The 25,853-nt window shown below is 38.2% G+C and overlaps 2 protein-coding genes across 2 annotated transcripts in view; one reads left to right on the forward strand and one right to left on the reverse strand.

Moving 5' to 3' along the window:
• nav2a (neuron navigator 2a) overlaps window positions 1–25,853 on the reverse strand; it is a 266,796-nt gene that overhangs the window by 219,160 nt on the left and 21,783 nt on the right. The gene's annotated exons all lie outside the window — the stretch shown is intronic.
• Window positions 18,141–24,865, forward strand: LOC108166194 (tripartite motif-containing protein 16-like). Its single transcript, XM_081605468.1, has one exon. The coding sequence runs from the start codon at window positions 18,174–18,176 to the stop codon at window positions 19,848–19,850; it is 1,677 nt and encodes a 558-aa protein (XP_081461594.1). The 5' UTR covers window positions 18,141–18,173; the 3' UTR covers window positions 19,851–24,865.

The following is a 25,853-nucleotide window of genomic DNA, read 5'->3' on the forward strand; positions in this document are numbered from 1 at the left end:
ATTTGAAAATAGAATTGCTTCTAAAAAAGGAAAACTTTTGAAGCAAACAAACATTATTATTAAAATGTATACTGGAAATAGAAATTTATTGTATGTTATAATCTTCAAGCCCCCCCCTCCAAAAAAAAGGGGGTGAAAGTTGGCTCTCATACTGTTTCTGATAAAGTTAAAAACGTTGAAGAAATTTATATGTATTCAGCAGGTGCATGTGCTTCATGATGTTCAGAAAAGACAAATGAGAACTTCATTGAAAATAAATATTTCAAAGGCATGCAAGTGTATGTTTATTTTTTTAAGGTTATCATAGATACAATTTATATTGGGCTTCCTTGTGTTTTAAAGTTTCCTTTAAGTGAGAAATGTTTGTTGAAATTTCATGCTTATAGATATTTAAAGATATAATTCTTAGTAAAAAGTAAAAAATTAAAGCAAATTTCAGTTTTTCAGAAAGTATTAATAAAATGTTTTAAATTGACATTTTAACAGTTCTAATCTGTTATTTAAAGGTAATTTATCAGTAGGACTAAATGAAGTTTTTTTTGTACAACAAACAAAAACTGAGTAAATCTTACTGGGAAAAAAGTGTAAAATAACAGCATTATTATGATAATTCATCAGAAAAGGTTGGTTAAAATTACTTGATAAAACTGTTTTATTACCAAAATAAACCTTTTCAAATCACAGTTAAAATTTGTGCAAAACTATGGGATAATCTGTTTATTTCACAATTTAACACTGTTATAATTACTGTTTGGTCAGTAAAACGGTTTACATGTTCACTGTGTTTTCTACAGAATTATTCTGGCAACCACAGCTGCCAGATTTTTTTTGTAAAAACAACAGAATTTTTTTTACAGTGTAATGAATATAAAACGCTGAGACGGTCAGTGAAGTCAGCCGGGTTTTTTCCTTTTCTTCTTCTTCTTCTATTTTACAACGCCTGTTTTATTATTCATACAGAGGATGAGGTTTCCAGGACGCCAAGCTGGAGTCAGCCATAAAGTGGGTTTCTCTTCACATATTCCAGTTTCCTCCTTCCAACAGACTCACCTCAGCACAAAAAGATAAAAAAATAAAATAAAAACCTCCTGACTTCTGAAGAGCTTTTACCATCGGTGTCTAATCGTAAAAATAGGCAGCAGACAGAGAGTCCCCGGATCGATGGCGGGACTCTTTGCGGTGGTAAAAGCCTGGGTTCAATAGCTCATGTCGCTGCGTTTTAGGGCCCAACATGGACTCTGATCTCTTGCCTTTTAATATTTCATTAGTCTCATCCGCTGTCTCCCAACCATCGGTCAATATCCTGAGCAGAGGCGGCGGCGCTGATGGCGTCCATCACTTTTACAGTCTGGCTCAAACTGTTTCCCAACATAAATACCGTCAATAAGGAAGACGATCAATCAAGAAATGAGATTTGGGGCTTATAGACTTTAATCTATAAATCTACCAAAGTAAATTGGAGATTATTAAGAAAAGACTTCTTACTTTCTACTTTTTTATAGAAAAAGTTTTGGTTAAAATATTGTTGTAAGATTGGGTTTCCTGTTTATTGGATGGATTTTCTGTTAAAACTTTTACCCGTCAGGTTTTTCTATAAAGTATTTATAGTAGGTAACACACAGAACAGCAGGACAGTCTCAGCTTTTTGTTTTGTTGGAAACATTCATCAAAGATCAGATCTAACTTTTAGACAGGAGTATTATGGCCAGATAAGAAAAAAAATTACAAGAATAAAATGTCATAAAATTATAAGAAGTCGTGGGAAAATAAAGTCGAAATAATACGAGTAAAAAGTCATAATATAACTATTCTTGAGATGTTATGACTTTAATCTTGGATTATTTTGATTTTATTGACGTAATACTACAACTTTAATCTCAAAATATTACTAGGACTTTTTATTATGACTTAATTCTCTTAATCTATGACATTAATCTCAAAATATTATGACTATCCTCGTAAAATGATAACTTTAGCCTCATATTACAACTTTATTCTTTTATTGATTCTCGTAATACTATGACTTTAATTTCAAAATATTGACTTTATTCTCATATTATTATGACTTTACACTCGTTTTCGAAATTTATCCTCGTAATTTTTGCTCCATTTGCATCTTTTTACTCAGTTTTATCCTTCCAATTTTTTAAATAACCAAGTAAAAAAATGTTTTATCAGCAGATGTATATAATTTGTATCATTATTTGCTTTACATCGTATGAAATCATTTAAAATAGTTTTTTCTGTTTTTCCGTTTTGGTTTTTTCACTGAAAATGTATGTAAATGTAAATATCATCTGTACAGAAATCTGAGAGGAAAATATTGACCTTACCGATCCGAACAGTCGTCTTATTATTGTCAGAGAGTGAAGGATTGTGGGATACGTTACTGTATAAATATAATCAGTAATTCCTGCAGAGTGGAGGACATTGACTGATCAGCAGCAAATCTCCAGACAGACAATCAATAGAAGTTAACAAGAGAAAAGAGCTGAATGAACCCGACAGAAACGTCATCGATGCATTGAACCAATTCTCACTCCCCAAAAACATTTTCTTCACAAATCTAGACTATTTACATCACAATATCTATACATCAAATAGATATACAATCAATACATCTTTTTGATTCCTAAGCAGAAAAGGCTGATTTCTTTTGGCAGCTCAGAAAATCTATGAAGCAACAAATGGTCACTTTATCAATCTATTAGTTTTTAATCTGATCCTGCTTCTGGTTGTACCATAAAAATGGAAAAAATAAATCCAAATTCTCTAAGTCCCTAAATAAAATGGAGCATGAAGCATGAATGTTTCCTCATTTGGTGTAATTATTATTTTGATCTTTAAAAAAAAGGAAATTCATTCATCAACATTTTGAACTTTCCTGTTTATGCAAATGTTATCCTGGTAAAATATCAGTTTTTGTAAAACCCCAAACCGCATAATATATATGTTTTTAAGTAGGAAAATTTCCGGATGTTCTATATTGATAAAATATAATAATTGTTCTACAAATGCACACATTAAATAACTCCTACATTAAAAATATCAACTTTAGAAAACTAGATCACAAAGCAAGTTCATCAGTGCAAAAACACAAAAGTCTGAGTAAGTTTCAAATACGACAAAACTAACTTACAAGTAACTTTTCACCAAAATAAAGTTTGTTTTAAGTCAATCATTTATTAAATGTGCCAATAAGTTCATGTTTTATCATGGAAAATGAGTCGTTTCAAAAACCTCTAGAGTCACGTTCAACTGGCAGTGCGCCGTTACCTAGCAACGCCAGCAGAGCTCAACCCCATTACCTAGCAACCCCAGCAGAGCCCAACCCCGTTACCTAGCAACCCCAGCAGAGCCCAACCCCGATACCAAGCAACCCCAGCAGAGCCCAACCCCGTTACCTAGCAACCCCAGCAGAGCCCAACCCCATTACCTAGCAACCCCAGCAGAGCCCAACCCCGTTACCTAGCAACCCCAGCAGAGCCCCACCCCGTTACCTAGCAACCCTAGCAGAGCCCAACCCCGTTACTTAGTAACCCCAGCAGAGCCCAGCCCCGTTACTTAGCAACCCCAGCAGAGCCCAGCCCCGTTACCTAGCAACCCCAGCAGAGCCCAGCCCCATTACCTAGCAACCCCAGCAGAGCCCAGCCCCGTTACCTAGCAACCCCAGCAGAGCCCAACCCCATTACCTAGCAACCCCAGCAGAGCACGGCCCCGTTACCTAGCAACCAAAGCAGAGTTCCAGCACATTTGACCAGCTGGTTTTACCGCAAAAACACAAAGTCTTCCCTTTGTCTAGTTTCTAGAGCAAATATCTTAGTAAACTTGAAATAAATAAAACAAACTTAGGATTAAGTTTTCAGCAAAATATAAAAGATTGCTTTAGATCAATTATTTTTTTTAAATTAAAGAAACAGTACTATGACACTTCCACTGGCAGATTATTCTATTTACAACAAGACATTTTTCTCAAGTTAAAAGTGAAATAATCAAATATACCTTTTCATCAATATTATGACTTAGAATAAGCGCCTTTATCTCCCATATCTTGCTGAAAAGCTGCTTGTATGTTAGTTTTCTCTGATTTCAAGTGTACCAAGACTAAAACTAAAGACTAGGCAATAACATTTGGTAGGATTTGTATTTTTTTCAGTGCAGTCTAAACAGAACACCAAATGAAATGAGAAAACTAATAAAATACAGTTTTAAAACATGCCATGCCTGCACCTTTTCTTATTTCCTCTGTAAATACTATCAGCATCCACATCTGTCCTCCATTTTCTCCTCCTTTCACCACAGAGGCTCTCCAGAGAACCCCAGTAAGATCCCATTATCAGTCTGTTTGTATTCTGCGCTGGCTGAGCCGTCTGGGTCACAGCAATCACCCAGGGAGAAGGAACAACGAAAAGAGATGGAAAATAAATAAATGAGTAAAAAGTGTGCTTGGAGTTTTTACACCGACGGTCCGTGGTGCATTCAGGGTGCAGCTGGATCGTTCTCTGGTGTATTTCTTTGAGTCGAGCGTTTATCTGCTGACAGGCGGTGAAGGTTCTGGGCTTCGTCTGTGATGGTGAAGATGAATGGAAAGTGTGGAAGGTTTTCTCTCAGGTGGGAGTAAAACAGCTGATGTTTGGTCCACTGAGAACACGTCAGAAACAGTTCACAACCCTTCCACGCTGTCGGAGGGAAACTACACCGGAACGATGAAAACCATATACAAAAAACACACCACCAACAGGGAGCTTATAATGATAAGCAACACGACTGTTTATGTGGAGGGACCATTTGTAAACACGGCGGATGCGCACACAACTTGACTGCAGAAAAAGCCAACCTGCCTTTAAACTGGTTGCCATGGTTACCCACCATGCTTTTAACATTAGCCAACATGTCAACGTACAACCGTTTTTCACAATTTTGTTCACGGTAACATCAGCTCTCAGTAAGTGCGTTTCCACCAACCGTATAAATGCGCAATTTGACATTTCGAAATTAAATTTGCTTAATGGAAACATGGCAATTAAAAAAAAAAATAAAAATGTTTTTGATAAAAAGGATGAGGTGGGGTTTGTTTTTTTTGGCCGTGCTTAAATTTGTTTATTTTGGGGGAAAAACTGGAATAGAAACACTTTTTTACACTTCGCAAGAGTCACATGATCAACAACTGGATGTTACTACTGATGGAAATGACTAAGAGGAAAACAGGAAGTAGTTGGAGGATGATGCCGCGGCCTGGTTTTTAATGCAATTAAAATCACACTTATTCATGTGTGATTTTAATTGCATTGATTTTGCGCTGCTCTAGTTACATTTTTCCAGCAAAATAAAAACAGATGCTAGTTTCTCAAAGAGCATTGCTGTGTTTGTGTTTTGTCACTTTTATAGAAAAATCCCATGAATTTCACATATAAAACTCCCTTGTGAAAACCATAAAAAATAACATGTAGTTGCAGCCATCAAGGCAGGTGATAATCTAAATAATTTTATTAGTCGTTTTGTAAATAGTTTAAATGATATATTCTTGCTGTTTCTCTGCAGGCGACATGAACAACGTGACATCGACTGTTAATCCCTCTAAACACCAAGGTCACAATGTGTGTTGATTCATAATAATTACAGTTTAAAGGTGATTGGAAAGCAAATGGAGGGCTAATCAGTCTGATAACATCTGCAACTCATTGCATTTAATGACTTTTTCTATCAAAGCAGAGTTACTGCATAATGGCTCAGCCGTGATTTGATCCAACTCCAACAGTAATGCATATTGTTTGTCTGCTCCATTCACCTGTAAAAGCACAGATGGGTTAAGCACCGTTTTGCAGTGGACAGTTCATCTCAACGCGTTTTATGTGACGGCAATTAAACAAGCGACCAATGAGCTCCTGGGCTGATTAACAGCACAACTTTAAAAGACCAAACACTGCAATGAGAAAAAACAGAAATCTGCTCTGGGTGTTTGCTGCAAAACGGTGATGCTCAATAACCCAAAATCTACATCCTCCTTCACAATTTTGGCATTTAAAAAACCAATTTCCTTTTAAAATGAGAAAAAGTAGAAAAGGTGACCTTTACGCAAGACAGACATGTTGTCAGGAAATTGAAATTGCCTAAATCTGCTGTTGGGCTGATAAATTTGTTGCCATAACAACAACTGTCCTTTATTGTTGCCACAATAAATTCCGATTAATGTTTAGTAAATTAATTTACTACTTCCTTCTTCACAAAATCTGAACAAAAATGGAGTGGCATCAGATTTTGGCGTTGCAGGATTTCTCTTTAGTCATCGGTGAAAGACCATAACCAGTTCCACCCACCAGCAATAGACTCTCTTGTTTGCTTTGGTTGTATTTACCCAGAATCCCCTGCGCTGTAGTCGACTTCCTGCTTTAGGAGCAGTCTCCAGTCTGCTTGATGATCAAATTAGGATTCAAACCGCACCAAAGTTCACTTCAACCGAACCAAAACTGAGGGTTTTAGGCAGAACAGAGTTCGCTTTTTTGGTTCGCACTGAATTTAAACAAACTACAACACACTTTCTGCTCAGTTCCTGCAGTGAACTGCCTTTAACAGCCATCTACTCTTCACTAGTTTTCTTTTAATTTACCACTTCCTATTTTTCCAGAACGACATCCTGCTGCTTCTTTTCTATTTGAAGCTGCAGGTGTGAACACATCTAAAAAGGGAATTAATACCCACCTTTAAAGCTGAAATGTCAGTATCTGTGTGTGTTTATGAGTGTGAAGCACCAGGCTGTGCTTCGATGGTTAATTTGTTCATACGTCAGCTATGTTCCCAACTCCTTTCTCGCCAGCGGTCCATTAGAAGTTCCCAGCATGAACCAAAACAACCTGGAGGCTCAGGGTTTCACTGCCTCAAAGACGCTGTTGAGTAAATCAACCCGGTGGGGCGAGTGGGTCCGATGTGCTTTTCTCACACCGACGGTTCAAGCAGGAAATTGATGACAGAGAGAAGTCCCCTCAGGAACCAAAATGGCCTCCAGCAAAACAGAGATGAGGTGGAAACAACTGGGAGGAGAAAATATGAGCAAAGGGGGATGAGAGTGGCAGGATGGTGGAGGAGGGTGAAGTCCACGGAGAGATGGAGGTGGACGTAGCGATATATTCCACCAGGAAGGCCACGGCGAAATGACGGATGAGGCAGGAAGAGTAAATACCAACACGCAATGTGGACCAAATATAAACAAAGTGAAAAACCGACCAGACTGAGACCCAGATCATTTCAGACTGGATGGGTTTTTCTGCCACATATCTGGGTCTGGTTTAACCTGAGCGCCTATAAGGACCAGATATGTGAGTCAAGATCAGAGTATCTGCCACATTTAGCCAACATTGTTGATGTTTCTACTTACAAGACGTATTATAAGCAGCAAAGCTGCTGTTATATACACCAGAACCAACAATTCTTGGCAAATTAACTAACTGGATTCATATTTTCATTACTTTACTTCATTACATACCAAAAAATAAAATGAATTTCCTTTCAGTTAGACCTGTTATGTTTCCTTGAACAGGTTAGAATAGGTCTACTGGCTATACAGAAGATGTTCAATACATTTTTTGGGACAAAATCATTCTTAGATAATCAGATTTTAGTTTGTTTTAGTGCATCTTGTAATTTTAAATCCAAATAAGCTGCTCCTGACAATGCCCCCTAATTCAACGTTTACACTGCACATGAAAAAGGCTGCAAACAGAAGCACAATTACACAATCGCACATCTTTGAAAAGCACCAGTGGAACCTCCTGCACACAACAAGAATGCAGTGAGTGATTTCTGAATATTACGTCAGTAACACTTGTCTTTTCCAGCCGTCATTGTACAGCGCAAGCAACCCAACCAGCTGACCAAATGTGCTGGAGCTTTGCTTAGGTTGCTAGGTAACAGGCTGGGCTTGGCGGGGGTTGCTAGGTAACGGTACAGTGCCTGTGAAATGAAACAACTCGTTTTTCAGACGACAAAAAAACTTATTGTTAAAAAACGGGTGGGTGTTTTTTTTTTTTTGTAAGAACTTGGATTGTTTTTGGAAGCAGCAAAGATCCAAATGGAAATGTATAAAAATATCTGAAATATGACTTTTGAATAAAACGTTAAATTTTAGCAATTAAATTGATGCTTGTTACATAAGCACTGTGCTACTCTGAATGGCCTAAAACAATTGGGCTACATCTGTATATCTGGAATAAAACAAGACAAGATGAACATTTTAAAAACAACTTCAGTAAAACTATATATCGCAAAAGGTTCACATTTCTAGATGTTTTCCTATTTTACAGTTGAAACATCAGAAAATATCTGGAAGAACATCTGGTGCTTGGGTCAGATGAGGATAAAAAAGTAACCATTTCACCCTGAACACACCATTCTTTGGCAGGAGCAGGGAAACTGATCTGAAGTTATGAGAACATGGAGATAAATACCTGCCAATTTTGGAAGAAAACCTTGTAATAGGTCAGAAAAACCTGAATACATTTGGAGTTTCACCCTCCATCAAGAGTAAACATACAGTTGGAGCTCATTCATGTGTCGCAGCGGCCTTGTCAAAGTCCAGGCAAAATGAAAGACTTGAAAACTGTTATTCACTGTTGCTTTCCAGCCAATCTGTTAGAGTTTAAACTATTTTGGATAAAAATGTAATTTTACATGAATGGGGTGTGAACCCATTCAAGTGTTCAGCAGATGTTTAGAAAAAAAATCAATGTGTGAAGCTGACGTAACTTTCTTCAGCTGACTGGAATCAATACTGAAATAATTGATTTTTGGATTTAGGGAGAAATGCTCAAAAGTCAGCGCAGAGCCAGAAACTAGTGATTTAAATTTAATTTATTTGTTATAAATGCACCAGAATTAGCCAAAAGGCTTTTTTTCCTTGACAATGAGTAATTTGTTTTGATGAAAACAATTAAAGGTTATACAAACAAGGTTAAAATGACTAATTTTGTGAATATAACGACTTGCAAACACTTAAACCTTTCCATATTTTGTCACATTACAATCACAAATGTAACCAGTTCATTGGGATTTTATGAGACTAACACAAAGTGGTATACAATTGTGATGTAGAAAGAAAATTATACATGATTCTGGGAGAATCAGGGCTGAAATATGGGTGTAATTATGGACTTGAACCTTCAGAGCCACATAAAGATGGTTACAAAGTCAGCCTTCTATCGCCTGAAGAACATTTTTAAGATTAAAGGACCAATTTCCCAGCAAGATCTAAAGATCTTGTTTCATTTTCCTTCTCATCATGTAAAAAACTGAATTAAAAATGTGCAACACAAGTAAAATTGCCTTGCCTTGATAACGGGTTGGACTGGTTCCAGCTCTATGCAGAATAAAAGAACTGTATCCTGACATCCAAGATGCCCATCATCTAAAACTCATTTTGTGCTCCTCTAATAGTAAATAAACCTGAACTGTAATCCAGTTGCAGCGGAAAACTTAATAAGCGAAACACACCTGAGCCACATGTGTGACTTGTGCTTACTCCAGCAGAACTGCGCACACGTGCAAAAATAAATCAGAAGTTCGTGTTTGCAGAGTTAAATCAAAGTCAGACGTTAAGCTTTGTATTTGTTGGCAGCGCCAATTCAAGCAAAAACAGATAAAAGAAAAGTCGTGCTGCTTTATTAAACAGCCAGATATACATCCAGCGTCTCCCCTTACAGTGAACCACACACACACACACACACACACACACCACACAGAGTATTTCCATTCATTAGCATTTATTCACCCTGCAACTGTCTCAGAGTGAGCAGCCGAGGAAACTGTAGAGGAAAAACAGCGACAAGGAGAGAGGAGAGTGCAACCACACACTTCAAAAGCACACAAGTTGTCAGTCATCTGCAGCATATTCCAGGGAAGCAGTCTGGATCCACCTAACCTCTAATTACCAGCAGGAAGAACAGTAAATAAATCTGAGGGGAAACATCTGCTGGACCACATTGGGAAACATGAAAAAAAAACAATCCGAGAGAAGAAACAGAACAGGTGTAACATGATTGTCCGTCCTTTCAGGTTTCTGCTGAATCTGGGTGTTTCCTCTTGTGATTTTTTACTTCACGTCTCTCCCAAGAAGTCGTGAAAAGAAATACTTGGTTTTAAATCCAACATTTACATTAGGGGTGTCCAAAGTGCGGCAAGCATGAAAATCAAAAAATGACACGGCCACTTGAATGTTGGCAAACCAGATTCCTGAGAAATACACTCTCAAAAGTTTCAAAATAAAACGCTTTCAGCTTGAAAGCGTTTGAGAATTAACAGAAATCTTTGTTCAATTACAGAAATAAAACTCAGGTGCCCTCATGGCATCCATCTTATTAGTTGAATTCAAGAACAATACAAAAACAACAAATTTTTGAGACTATTTTAAACAGAAGAATTTGGACATTTTAGTTTCAAAAATCAAAAATGTTCAACTTTTGGAGTTTTATTGTTGTTTTCTAATCTTAAAAATTTCTTTGTGTTTAAGTAAATTTTCAACTTTCAAGTTCAGAAATTTTCTTGTGTTTCCCATAAAATTTCTGAAATTAATCTAAAAAATTTTTTGGCAAGAATTAACTTTTTTTTCTTTTATGCAATGAGCCTAACGCACAAACGTAATCATAACACCAAAGTGCGATTACTTTTAAATTAATTTGATTTTACCAAAATCACATTCCTCGTTTGTTGATTTTGCACAAACACAGCAAGGAAACAAACCTGATTCAGATTCTGAGGTTTAACAATAACCTGCATTAATCACTGCAGTTCAGGTGACAAATGGTCTAAATGTGGGACAGTTCATGGAAAATCTGTGAAAGAAAAATCACTTTTCTACTTTCTTTCTAAAGGAATAAATGTGTCTGATAAAGTGCGTTCAGTAGCAGAATAGAAAGTAGAGCCTCTATATAAATGCAGTCCATTTATCAAGTCAAAGTTGTTCAAAACTTGCTGATAAACTATTTTACCACCAGATATTAAAAGAAATGGGAAGAAAGGAGGAAAACCCAACCCGTTCCCAGCTGCACATATTTATTTTTACTACAAACCGTCTCTTACTTCTCTTCAAATCTTCCCCGAGTGTGAATAAACTGCCGCGTCTCATCTCCGTGTTTAAATCAGGATAAAAAAATCATTTTAGAAATGTTTAAAGGCACCTATCTGGATCAAGAAAACAACTTTAAAGACCGCATGTTCTCACAGAAACCCAGCAGAACATCTGGAACCGGGATGAAAACTGAAGATGAAAGCCATGATTTATTTCAGGGATTTTATCTTCAATCATGAAAGAGAGATAAAATAATAATAAAAACTGGGCTAAACATTCCAGTTAAGAACTTGGAACCAAAATGTGGTGAAATAATGTAACTAAAACCAGCATGCAGCTCTTAGTTCACTTCATCCTCGGCTGATTGCAAGAGAAACAAAGAGCTGTCATGTCTGTGGATTTAAAATAGAAAGAAAGATGAAGCTCAAAGGGGAACGAAAATCAATTTCCAGCTTTACAGATTCATGCTTCTTTCCTGAACTCTATTTGCCACACCTTCCCTTATTTACATATCAATTAGCTCATTCATCTCTGCTGAGGTCCTGCAGGCCGCTGTGCTGAAAATACGAAATCACAAAATGCTTATTAATATTCAGACAGTGAAGGTTTAATACAGTCACTCTGAGGGAAATCACAGGGAAATGAACTATCCTTCTGGAAGGGAAAATAGGACTTTTTACATAAAAACATAATGAAGATCATGTGTGCATACGTTATCGCACAAAACTCAATATCTGGTTGAGCTGAGTGATTATATTGCATTCAGGGCTAAGAGCTATGAAGTCCATTAAAATCCATTTCACAGATTTTATTCTCCTCTCCGGCTGCGGAAGAGGATTAGGGATACTGAAAAACAGACTTCTGACTTTTGATCTGAGAAGGTTAAAGTCAGATTTCTGGAAAAAAATGTCAAAATTCTGGGATTAAGGTCAGAATTCTAAAAAAAAAAGAAGGAAAGAAAAAACAAAAGTCAAAATTCTATAAAAGAGAAATCGCCATTTTGAAAAAAGTCAAAATTTTGAAACTGTCAGAATTTGCAGAAAAAAAGTTACAATTCTAAGAAAAGTCAAAATTCTGAGGAATTTTCTAAAAGAGGATTTCTAAAAAGAAATCACAATTTTGAGAAAAGTAACATTTCCGAGATTAGGGTCTGAATTCTGTAAGTAGGGTCAAAATTCTTTAAAAAAAAAAAAATGAAAAAAAAAAGTCAAAATTCAGAGAAAAAAACGGTCAAAATTTTGGTATTGGTAAGAATTCTGAGAAAATTCAGAATTGCAACAAAAAAAGGCAAAATCCTGCAGTTATGGTCAAATTTTTGAGTTTAGGATTAAAATCTGAATGATTTTTTTTAGTGGCCCTATTTGTCTTCCATATGCAGCTGGTATTGCTGTCAGGTAGGTTTCCATTTTACTAAACACTTAACCTTATCCAGAGCAGAATAGAAATTTCTTAATTTTCATCTATCGATCGCTGAATAACTCAAAATTAATCTGCATTGTGTAAGACTAACGTGTTAAATTTTTCAGATTAATCGCACGCGTTGATTTTGACAGCCCTTCCTAACAGTTTCAGATAACACCTCCAGTGTGGCAGGATTTCGCTATGTTGAAGGTTAATCTCCTCACAAGAGATGATCTCCTAAAACCAGATCTACTGGGAACCAGTAAGGATGAAACCTCATGTTGGTTCCCAATCTCCCGGCATTATCTGACAGGAAAAATGTCTGAGGGACTTGGAGTTTAAATCAGGTTTAGTTGGTGCTGCCTTACCAGAGATTGCATCACCAGGTGTAAAATTTGTGATGAGCGCGCCAAGGTTCCCGTAAGCTACACTTCCCACACTTATACGGATAATAAAGTTTCCAGCGCTTTAAGATAAAAAGCCTCAAAGCGGAAGAGAGGCCGGGATTATTCAGAGTGCTGACTTGTATCCTGAGGGAAGCGAATGACAGAAATCCAAACTGTTTGCATGTTTTCCTGTCGACAGTCCCAGATTCTCACTCACATCCAGTAAAATGTCAAACACCCGACATGCATGTCAAACCGGATCAAACCAAAACGACTCGGTTTACGGTAAAAAAGAAAATCACCAGAGAGCATTAAATTTATAAAAACTCCAAAGAAACAAAGAATAATCTAGATCTGGTTTTATCATTTTATTTGAATGCGTCACACCGATCACAAGCAAATCTTTAAAAGAGGAGATAAATATTTCCATTCCGTCTCTGGTGATGTTTCCTGTCTTGCAAAAGTATTCATAGGCGTTGAACGTCTTTCTCCATTTTTATATAAGAGTTACAAACTTTAAGGCTTTTCACATGAATGATTAACAGAAAGTGGTAATGAATTAAAATCTGAAAACTGTGGATTTTAGGGTGATTCCCCTCTGGTAGACTTGGTTGGATTGGGACCAAATTTGCAACATCTTTAACATTTTCAGCTGCTGTGATTCGCTTTCACATTGACTTGAACCCAACTGTCTCAATCTGTGGTTACCTAGCAACTCACTCACTCTTTGGTTACCTAGCAACAACTTGTTGAGCAACATGTACAGCAGCAGTTTAAGGTTTCGCTTCTTTGCCTCATAACTGCTTGAAAATAAAAAACAACAGCGCGGGGTTGAAACTGCAGGCAAAACATTAAACTGGTTTGGCAGGATCTCAAACACTTAAAACAAAAAACGAATCAATAATTATTGATATCGACTGATATGAAACGCTTATATTGTGATGCGTTTTTCAGCCATAAAGCCCGGCCATTCACGTCAAGAAAATACAGATGTTATAATCCACACAGGAGGAATCCGGTTACTTATTAAGCAGCTTTTCATATCAATTAACTGACATTTATTGGGGCTATTATTAGTCGTGTGAAAACCAGAAATGTATTTTTTAAGAAACATATAATTTACTTCCTGATCATAACCATGCGTTTATTTTTTTTATTACATTCATCTTCAGTAAATTGCTTTATTTCCTTGGCAGAATAATTTACCAACTCTTAAAGCTTTCCATTGTTCTCTGTTTGCAAATACATTTACTGGGGCTATTATTAGTCGTGTGAAAACCAGAAATTTATTTTTTAAGAAACATATAATTTACTTCCTGATCATAACCATGTTTTTATTTTTTTTAATACATTCATCTTCAGTAAATTGCTTTATTTCCTAGGCAGAATAATTTACCAACTCTTAAAGCTTTCTATTGTTCTCTGTTTGCAAATATTTAATAAATCTGCGTCTCATCGTGTATACTGACCAATAAAGCTTAAAACTGCCTGGTTACAACTGAAGCATCTCATCCACAGGGAACATGTTTTATAATGCGTTTTATTAGAAGTATAATGGAAAGCCATTGTGGGTAATTTGGCCAATACATCATGTGTTTATCATTACCTTTTAAACAGCGCTTTAACTCAGTACATAATGATTTCCGACGGCCATAAAAACTGGCTACTGAGCAAAAAAAAAAAAAAAAAAAGCTTTTATGCTTAAATTGACATTTTTCTACTGGTATTTTTCTGCTCAAGCCAACAGCTTCATGTCATATGAAGTTAAATTCAGGAACTGCAAAGTTTACACTACGATCAATAACCTCGAGTGTCTAACAGGAGGAGAAAAAGGAAGATGTGGATCAATAAACATCCGGAAGGACAGAAAAACTACAACGCGATTAAGTGGAAAGGACTGATGAATCCTTCCTCTGGAAGATGACGAAGACGATGAGAGACAGAAAGAGACAGGATTGTCTCGGCATGGAGGAGTAATCTTCCTCTGCGGTGATGAACTCTTCTCACTTCAAATAAATCATCAACAGACGACAGCAACTCTGGTCGATAGCGAAAGAGTTCGAAAGACGTTTTCTGACTGCAAGCAGCTCACTTAAAGGGCAGGTATGGTGCAAAATTCACATTTTAATGTTTTTGTACTTCCATTTAGGTTCCTACTGCTTCCAAAAACAGCCAAAGTGCTTAAAAAACACTCACCTGGTTTTTGGCAATCAGTTAAGGTTTTTGGTATCTGGAAAATGACTAAATCTTATCAAGTATTTTTGTCTAGTTTCTAGTGCAAATATTTTAGTACACTTAAAGTAATACAAACAAACTTACAACATAGGAGCTTGTTTTAAGTTCCTTAATATTGATGAAAAAGTACAAGTTCCACAGGCAGATTATTACACTATTAAGAATATATTTTTTCCATGTTACAAGTGAAATAATCTGCAAATGAATCTAGCTTTTTTCATCAATAATAAGGAACAAGCTCATATTTCTGGCTAAAAAGTTGCTTGTAAGTTACTTTTATCTTAGTTCAAGTATTCAATGATATTTGACCTAGAAACCAGACTAAAATTACTTGGTGAAATTTTGTCTTTGCAGTGGAACCAATTAAAACCTTTGGAAATGTAACGTCACAAATCAGCAGGCCTAGCAACCTTAGCAAAGTCCAGTCCGTTACCTAGCAACCTTAGCAAAGTCCAGTCCGTTACCTAGCAACCGAAGCAGAATTCCAGCACTTTTGATCAGCCAGTGTATGCATTGTTCAATGGCTGCTAGAAAAGTCAAGTGTTTTGTTGTTGATTTACCATCCAGAAAGCACCTGCTGCACTCTTAATTGTGCAGTAGGCTCTAGTATTGCTTTTCAAATACAGTATGTAAGGTTACATAATTGCGCATCTGTTTGCAGCCATTTTCATGTGCGAGTGTAAACACTGAGCCATTGAGATGTAAAATCTTATTATCCAAGAATGATTTTGAGCAAAAAAATGTAATGAACATGTTTTGTATAACCATCCATCCATCCATTTTCTTGCACCCTTTTTCCCTCAGTGGGGTCGGGAGGGGTGCTGGTGCCCATCTCCAGCCAACGTTTCGGGCGAGAGGCGGGGTACACCCTGGACAGGTCGCCAGTCTGTCCCAGGGCGTTTTGTATAACCTTTAGGCTTATCAAAACTTGTTTAAGGAAGCATAATAGATCACCTTTAAAGTTTTAAGTGGAAACCTGACAGACTCTCATTGTGGCAAAGCCAGAGGGTCAACCAGACATTTAACACCTTGATCCAACTATTTAAACCCTGATCAAATTACAGAAATCTTACTAGCTGAGGTCCAATAAACCAAGGCAACGACTCCATAATTAAACTATTATGGAGCATAAACTGCCAAAAAGAAAACCAATGGAGCAAAAACACTGGCCTTCAAGGTCTTTTTCAGGCCAGTAAAGCCTTCAGTAAAAAGTTCCCTCAAAACAAGGCCGCAAGTCTGTGAAGGCTCATTTATTGGATTTTTCTCTCATGACACACTTTTAAAAAGAAGCCAACAAACCTTGGGATGTCCTTGATAAGACACCTGAAATGTGGAGCAACGGCATTGCTGGCAAGTCTGTAGGATAAGAAATGCAACGGTTCAGTAATTACTCTTCAAGGTCTGCAGCACAAAGCTCAATCATGTCGAAACACACCTGACTAAAGGTTTTCATGTAGAAGTAATGGAAACATGCGCTCACAGCAGCTACAACTTAGAGAGGATGGATTCATCAAAACTAACGCCTTTTTTTATTGGATTTCCTGTCAAATTCCACAATTCCTAAAGCACAATCTGTGCTAATACACAACTACAAATAGTAATAGGGTGTGGTATACTCAGAGTTGGGGAGTAACTAGTTACATTTACTCAATAACAATAACATTTACTTGGGTCACTATTTTTGAAATTAATGCATTTTTGGCATTATTTTTACTAATCTGTGCTTTTTACTTTTACTTCAGTAATTTTATTACAAAGTAAGTATGGCTACTCTTATTTGAGCAAAATTTCTGGACTTTCTACCCACTGAATGAAAAACCAATATGTTTTAACCAAAAAAAATGGCAGACACAGACACACACACCAGCAGCATTCATAAGTTTTATATCTAAAGAAACTGATTTGGAAAATATTTATTTTGCCTAACATTATTCTTTGCTAGTTATATGGATTATTGTCATTTTATTCCTTAAAATACCAAAATGTCTGCTTACCTTTATATTTTGGTACTTCTGATTATGTAATTTTAACTACTCAGTACTTGTAGACTTTTTACCAGATACAGTTTAACTCTTCTTAGGTAATTTTTAGAGGCCTACTTCTTGCTTTTACTTGAGTAAAATATGTTTAAGTAGTGTCAGTCTTAATTAAGCACAATTTTTGGATACTTTGCCTATTTCTGAGTACGCTAGTTTACATTTTAGGCCTATATACAAAAAGAAAAATCAGCATTTAATTTCTCCTAGTCACTTTAGCTAAATGACTATAAATTAAAGTTATCAATAAATGAGTTAATCTAAATATGACTGATATTGTATCGACTAACAATTCATTGATAAGCGGACATTTTCTTAGAAATTGTTTTTCTCTTGTATCAAGAGGACCGACCATCTTTCCATAACATAAAGGGCAAGATTTTCATAATATGCTGAATTAAAAAAAATACATCACTACATTTTAATTTGATTTTGTGTTAGTTGTTTTAAATACTGACTGAACAAAAATTGTGGTTCTATCACATTGTTAAAATTAAGACGTTTACAAACTATAACACATTCATTCACTCTAACCAGGTGGACTAAAAGCCCACCTGGTTAGAGTTCATTTTGATTAGTAGTAATTGAAACATTGATCATTTTATTTGATGTGTATTGATGATTTTGAAGATGGTACTTAACAAAATGTGATGCTTGTTATTGGTTTCACAATTGGTGAATGCATAATATTTTTATGACTTTTGTTCTGGTTTTATAACATAAAGCGCTTTGAACTACCTTGTTCTTGAAATGTGCAAAATATAAATAAACTTGATTGTTTGATTGCTTTTGTTCCATCACTAACTAAAACAGGACAATCAGATTCCCTTCTTGAAATATTCATTCAGTTAATCATCTTCCAGACTTTCCCTAAAGCTGATTTTCCTGTTCTTCCTGCTCTTAAACACACCTTGATGCTGTGTTGATCTAATGTCGGCTGAAGGTGAAAGCCGATTGGCTGCAGCCTCTCTACATTGACACGTGATTTGCAGATAAGAACTCAAACCTGTTTCTGTTTTCAGGAAGTGAAACTAACAGTCACTGTGACTGAGAGCAGAAATGGAGCAGAATCAGCTGGACCAAGAAACTTTCTCCTGTTTGATCTGTCTGGATCTACTGACGGATCCGGTGACGACTTCCTGTGGACACAGCTACTGCATGAACTGTATTAAAACCCACTGGGATGAAGAGGATCAGAAGAGGATCCACAGCTGCCCTCAGTGCAGGGAGACATTCACACCAAGGCCTGTGCTAAAGAAGAACACCATGCTAGCAGCTTTAGTGGAGCAGCTGAAGATGACTGGACTCCAAGCTGCTCCTGCTGACCACTGCTATGCTGGACATGAAGATGTGGCCTGTGATTTCTGCACTGGAAGAAAACTGAAAGCCACCAAGTCCTGTTTAGTCTGTCTGGCCTCTTACTGTCAGAAACACCTTCAGCCTCATTATGATTCAGCTGCTTTTAAGAAACACAAGCTGGTGGAGCCGTCCAAGAACCTCCAGGAGAACATCTGCTCTAAGCATGATAAGTTGTTGGAGATCTTCTGTCGCACTGATCAGAAGTGCATTTGTTATCTCTGCACCATGGATGAACATAAAGGCCATGACACAGTGTCAGCTGCAGCAGAAAGGACTGAGAGGCAGAGAGAGCTGGAGGAGAGACGAGGAAACATCCAGCAGAGAATCCAGGACAGAGAGGAAGATGTGAAGCTGCTTCAACAGAAAGTGGAGGCCATCAATCACTCTGCTGATAAAACAGTGGAGGACAGTGAGAAGATCTTCACCCAGCTGATCCGTCTCCTCCAGGAAAGAAGCTCTGAGGTGAAGCAGCAGATCAGATCCCAGCAGGAAACTGAAGTGAGTCGAGTCAAAGATGTTCAGGAGAAGCTGGAGCAGGAGATCAGTGAGCTGAAGAGGAAAGACGCTGAGCTGGAGCAGCTCTCACACACAGAGGACCACAACCAGTTTCTCCTCAACTACCCCTCACTGCCAGCACTCAGTGGGTCGACACACTCATCCAGCATCATTGGCCGTCCTCTGAGATACTTTGAGGACGTGACAGCAGCTGTGTCAGAGCTCAGAGAGAAACTACAGGACGTCCTGAGAGATACATGGACAAACATCTCACTGATGGTCTCTAAGGCTGGTGTTATACAACCAGAACCAGAACCAGAACTAGAACCAAAGAACAGAGCTGGATTCTTAAAATATTCATGTGAAATCACTCTGGATCCAAACACAGCAAACACATGGCTAGGACTATCAAAGGAAAACAGGAAAGCGACATGGATGAATCACCGTCAGTCTTATCCTAGTCATCCAGACAGATTCTCTGGTTATTATCAGATTCTGAGTAGAGAGAGTCTGACTGGACGATGTTACTGGGAGGTGGAGTGGAACTGGAAAAAAGTCTATGTAGCAGTAGCGTACAAGAATATCAGCAGAGCAGGAAGTGGGATTGGATGTTTATTTGGACATAATGACAAATCTTGGGCATTATTTTGTTGCCAAAACAGTTTTAGTTTTGGTCACAACAGCATCTGGACCCCCATCTCAGGTCCAGTTTCCTCCAGAGTCGGAGTGTACCTGGACCACAGAGCAGGTATTCTGTCCTTCTACAGCGTCTCTGAAACCATGACTCTCCTCCACAGAGTCCAGACCAGATTCACTGAACCGCTACTGGCTGGGTTTTTCATTGGTTATGGAGCCTCTGCAGAGTTCTGGAAACCCAAATAGATTTTTTCTATGATTGTTGATCAGGGTTCATTGTTCTCAGGCATGTGCAGAGCACCTGCCCCTTTTATCCTTGATGCCCCTAGAGCCCTTTTTGAGTTTTCTTTTATTTGTTTAGGGGTTTTTTTCCCATTTTTTATTATTTTTATTAAAGAATGTCTGTCTTTATATCAGGCATCCTGATATAAGACACAGTACAGCGACTGTCACCGTGAGTCGCGACGCACCTCAAAGCCCCGATACCACCCGGTACCACCTGCTCTCTGTTTGCTCTGCTTCTCCTCAACGTTTCTACCAGGTGGGTTAAAGCCGCTGCTGACGGGATCTGGGCTGGAGGTGAGCGGCTGTAAATAGAAGTTATTGCAGAACCTCAAATATTAAAGGAAGATTCGGCCCATAGCATTTGGAGCTCACAAAACAAACATCAGTGAAAGTACTGTAGCAACAATTAGAACCGCAGCATAAAGCCAAACATGCCACAATTAAATGAATCAAAATGGCGCCAAAGCATCGGCGGACTGACATAGGAGCCACCGGGGGATTCCAGCAGTGACGTGCGGATAGGGGAGGCATGTGAGGCAAAGCCTCACCTGTCATCCTGGAAAAATAATATATAATAATCTAATCATTTATAAATATATTTTCACCCTGTGGTTTGCACTATAAAGTACCTATTTTTCATTTAATTTAACCAAATCTGATGTTATTTTTCTTCAAAATCGCTGAATTTTCTCATTTTCCCATTCAAATGCTCAGAAGCGAAGCCGGTGAGGCAGCAACAAGCTGAGCCTCACCTGGGATTGCGCAACCTCTCGCTAACTGCACCGGTTGCTATTCTATGAGAGCATGCTCCTCCTGTCTGTACGTCGCTAATAAAATGGTTAAAAACATTTAATATATGAACTGATTTTCCATAATTTAGCTAATCCATTTAATGTACTGTGTTTTTATTGTCACCAACTGTGTGTGTAACATGTTTCGTGTGTTTAAGAGCAATCATAAACGGCAGAACAGATTCGATTTGAGGCAGGCAGTTCTCTTGCCTCACCGCTGGGGGCGCTCATGATCCCAGATACTGTGACTCCACAACTGCAGAGAAAGAGACAGTAACAGCGATCTAGCCATACAGAAGCTGACACAGAGAGCGAGAAAGACGTGGTTTTGAGTTGTACTTTAACTTTTTCTCCCTTTGCTGTTAAGCAGCACGACAGTAATAATATCTACGTGTCTAAGTTTGATTGAGATAACGGAATTATTCTGCAGCAGCAGCGCAGCTAAGCATCACATGTTAAAGAACAGTCTTTTTTCCCTCCAGCATTGTACGCATGCGCGAAATTTCCTTACGTAAACAGTAACATGCAGGGGTCTAGATTTGTAAATCCGATTATAATTAAGTAGGTGCCTCACCATCTATGAACCTCACTGCACGTCACTGGATTCCAGGTAGATACCAGGTAGATTCAGAAATGCGCATCGCAGCGGCTGTTCATGCAGGGCCGGACCAAGGTAATATGGGGCCTTAGACAGAACTCCCGTCCCCGAAACCCTTCCTACAAATAACCTCAGCATCACTAACATGTTTAAATATAAACTGAAGTCTATTAGATCAATACCAGGTTTATTGGCCAAGTTTAAAATCAATCACTGATTATTGGTTATTTGCTGTGATGCATTTGTGAACAAACCAGCTCAACACAAAGATTACACCATGTTATAGCCATGATAACACACTATCAAACTATCAAGATGATTCTTCAAACTTTTACAAACTTCCTAATTAAGTCAAAGATGTTCAGGAGAAGCTGGAGCAGGAGATCAGTGAGCTGAAGAGGAAAGACGTTGAGCTGGAGCAGCTCTCACACACAGAGGATCACAACAAGTTTCTCCTCAACTACCTCTCACTGCCAGCACTCAGTGGGTCGACACACTCATCCAGCATCATTGGCCGTCCTCTGAGATATTTTGAGGACGTGACAGCAACTGTGTCAGAGCTCAGAGAGAAACTACAGGACGTCCTGAGAGATACATGGACAAACATCTCACTGATGGTCTCTAAGGCTGGTGTTTTACAGCCAGAACCAGAACTAGAACCAAAGAACAGAGCTGGATTCTATCAGAGGGGCACTATCAGAGGAGAACAGGAAGGTGACACGGATGAGGAAACGCCAGTCTTATTCTAGACATCCAGACAGATTCTCTGATTATTATCAGGTTCTGAGTAGAGAGAGTCTGACTGGACGATGTTACTGGGAGGTGGAGTGGAACTGGAAAAAAAGTCTATGTAGCAGTAGCGTACAAGAATATCAGCAGAGCTGGACGTGGATATGTATGTTTATTTGGATGTGATGGCAAATCTTGGGCATTAATTTGTTCAATCAATCAATCAATCAATCAAATTTTATTTGTATAGCACATTTCAGCAGCAAGGCATTTCAAAGTGCTTTACATAATTAAAATAAAAACAGAAATAATCAGTGAGAAAGAGAGAGATTTAAAAAAAATAAAAATAAAACAAAAAACATTACATCATTAAAACGTCGAAAAGAAAGAAGAAAAAATTAAAAACATTAAAGACATAAAAACATGGAAGACATCAAAACCTGCACTCTAACCCTAATTTAGCCATAAGCAACTCTAAACAGGTGGGTTTTAAGTTGAGATTTAATGGCTCTCAGTGTTTCAGCTGTTTTACAGTTTTCTGGAAGTTTGTTCCAAATCTGTGGTGCATAGAAACTGAATGCTGCTTCTCCTCGTTTGGTTCTGGTTCTGGGGATGCAGAGCAGACCAGAACCAGAAGATCTGAGGGGTCTAGACGGTTGGTACAGCAATAACAGATCTTTAAGGTATTGTGGTGCTAAACCGTTCAGAGATTTATAAACTAACATCAGTATTTTAAAGTCTATTCTCTGAGCTACAGGGAGCCAGTGTAGGGACTTTAAAACTGGTGTTATGTCTCTATCTTCCTGGTTTTAGTGAGAACCCGAGCAGCAGCAGCTTCTGGATCAGCTGCAGCTGTTTGATTGATTTATTAGTCAGACCTGTGAAGACGCTGTTGCAGTAATAAACGCATGGATGAGTTTCTCTAGATCGCGCTGAGACATTAGTCCTCTAATCCTAGAGATGTTCTTCAGGTGATAGAAGGCCGACTTTGTGACTGTCTTAATGTGGCTCTGAAGGTTCAGGTCAGAGTCCATCACTACTCCCAGGTTTCGGGCTGATCGCTGGTTTTTAGTTGTTCCCAAAACAGTTTTAGTTTTGGTCACAACATCTGGACCCCCATCTCAGGTCCAGTTTCCTCCAGAGTCGGAGTGTACCTGGACCACAGAGCAGGTATTCTGTCCTTCTATAGCGTCTCTAAAACCATGACTCTCCTCCACAGAGTCCAGACCAGATTCACTGAACCGCTACTGGCTGGAGTTTTGGTTGGTAGAGAATCCTCTGCAGAGTTCTGGAAACCCGGATGGATCAGGACTCATAGTTCTGATGTCTCTGCTGTTCTGTTCTTTATTTTTCTGATTTAAATGTAGATCTCTCTGTTCAAGGAGCTATAAAGGAAATCACTGCTGATGTTTTCCTTCATTCTGACATGACAGAAATATTTCTGCACACAGTAGCAGTTTTTGATATGGACGACATGGACAACCGCCCAGGACGGCAGTTTGTGGGGGGTGGTATGAACGACCGCAGCCCCTGCCTCCATAATGTGATTTATAAACAGTTTATTTTTACGTTATAAAGAGTCTGTTTCAAACCGCCGCTCTCGGTAGTGCACTCTAGTGGGTTAATTTACCCTTCTCAATGTCTGACAGGTGAGCTGCTGGTATGGTAGAGATGGGTCAGGTTTGCCCTCTGTATTGTCTTGAAGGAATGATGCCAGGTTAAACTGTGCCACAGATTGGTTTCCCTCTCACTAGCAGAAGGAAAACCAAGATTTAAGTCCTGATGTCCTTAAACATTACAGGTTAATAATTTGTTAATAGTGAGTACAATCTAAGTCTACTGTAGTTTACACTTTGTCAGAATAGTAGTCTAATTACTTATATATTTATTGTTTGATATTAAAGCTCTATTGGAGAGAATGTGGTACAAGATCCTAAAGATTTGGATGTTATGAATAAATTTATTGGAAGACACTGGAATGTCTGGACATTGTAAATCACTCATGTTTCAGTTAGAGGTACAGGAATTGGAGCTCAAGGAAATGTTTGAATAACTATGTAGATAATACACAGCTCTACATTATGATGTCACGAGGTGACTCTGAACCATCCAGTCACCGAATACATGCTGAGAACAGATCAATGTGTGGATGTGCCAGAACTTTCTCCAGCTGAACAGAAACAAAACTGAAGTTATTATCTTTGGACCTAAAGAGGAGCGAACTAGAATCAATGCACAGCTTCAGTTGTTACAACTTTAAGCCAGCAATCAGGCCCAAAACCTGGATTTAGTGATGAACTCTGACCTGGACTTCAAAGTCACATAAAGACAGTTACAAAGTCGGCCTTCTATCACCTGAAGAACATTTCCAGGAATGTTTAGACTAATGTCTCAGGGAGATCTAAAGGAACTCATCCATGCGTCTATCTTTAGTCGCATTGATTTGATTTAAACCAGAATATAATGTTTGTTCTGTTGGCAGCAGAGCCTCAGTAGCTGTCCTTTATATGAATGATCGGCTCACTCTTTGTCTGCTTACATTCACACATCATCCTATTTTCACTGCTGCTTTACATGTAAAGCTCTGGAGTCTCACGCTGCATTTCAACGCTTCCTGCTGCACGACTGTTATCAACCAGCCAACACCGAGCTGCATTCAGGCTTTATTGCATTTCCATTGAGCGGCGCGTTATCTCTGCCGGCTTATGGCGATCCTTCATCAGGACTCACTCCTCTCATCAATCCTGCAGAGCCTCACCTGCCTGATTGGCTGCCTCAGAGCAACAGAGCTCTGATTGGTTCAGCTGTGTTCTTCATTTGAGAAGAATTGGACGGCGCGCTGACCCCTGGAAGCTTCCCGCTTGATAAATGTCCCCCACTTCTTCCAGCCGTTTGCACATACAAACAGGAAGCGGTGATAAAACTCACCTGCAGCTCTCGCAGATCTCTGGTAAAATTTTGTCCAAAGTGCTTACTCTAGTCAAAAATTAAGACGTGGAAACACCAAGAGAGACTCATTTGCATTATGGATGCAGCCAAATGTGGCAGGTGCAGAAAATCTCTGCAGCAATCGGCTGCTACAGCATGGTATATTTACACACATATCAGCTCAGGGTACTGCACCTTACAGTTCATTAGAACTCAGACTCATTCTGCATGCAACTGCAGTTAAATCTAATATAATTTCCTGTAGTAGATTAACACAGAGCACCTGCTGCTGAAAATAAATGAAGCCTGATTGGCAGAAATGCATTAATTTACAGGCTGCAACACAAAAAAAAAAATTCTTAAAACATCTGAAATGTCCAAATGGATTTGTTACAAATTATAACCTTTACGTTCCAAACATTATGTTAAAAACATTTTAAGACATAATTACCAACAGAGGAATTTGACTTTTGTTTATGGGGGCATTACACTGCAAAAATACAAAATCTTACCAAGTAATGTGCAATTGTACAACCATACATCTTTGAAAAGCAGAAGTGGAGCCTTCTGCACAACCACCAAGTGGTTTCTGAATGGTAAGTCAACAATAAAACACTTGTCTTTTCCATACAGAGATAAATCCAACTGACCAGACGTGCTGGAGCTACGGTTGGGTTGCTAGGTAACAGTGGAACTCTGCTGTAGTTGCTAGGTTACGGGTAGTGCTTGCTGATTTGTTTAGTTTGCACAATAAAAATGCAGATTGAAGATATTAAGGGAAAAAAATTATGATTCATATGCAACCACACATCTTTGAACATTCAGGTTTTTGAAACTACTCATTTTCCAGACACCAAAAAACATCAACTTATTGCCAAATACCAGGTGTTTTATTTTGATTTTTAAAGCACTTGGGTT

The sequence above is a fragment of the Poecilia reticulata genome, chromosome 3 (genome assembly GCF_904066995.2).
Source record: "Poecilia reticulata chromosome 3, P_reticulata-male-v2, whole genome shotgun sequence".
Classification (NCBI taxonomy): Eukaryota; Metazoa; Chordata; class Actinopteri; order Cyprinodontiformes; family Poeciliidae; genus Poecilia; species Poecilia reticulata.

What these genes read in the sequence shown, in the direction of transcription:
- LOC108166194 (XM_081605468.1), top strand. Translation starts at nt 18,174, where the DNA reads ATGGAGCAGAATCAGCTGGACCAAGAAACTTTCTCCTGTTTGATCTGT.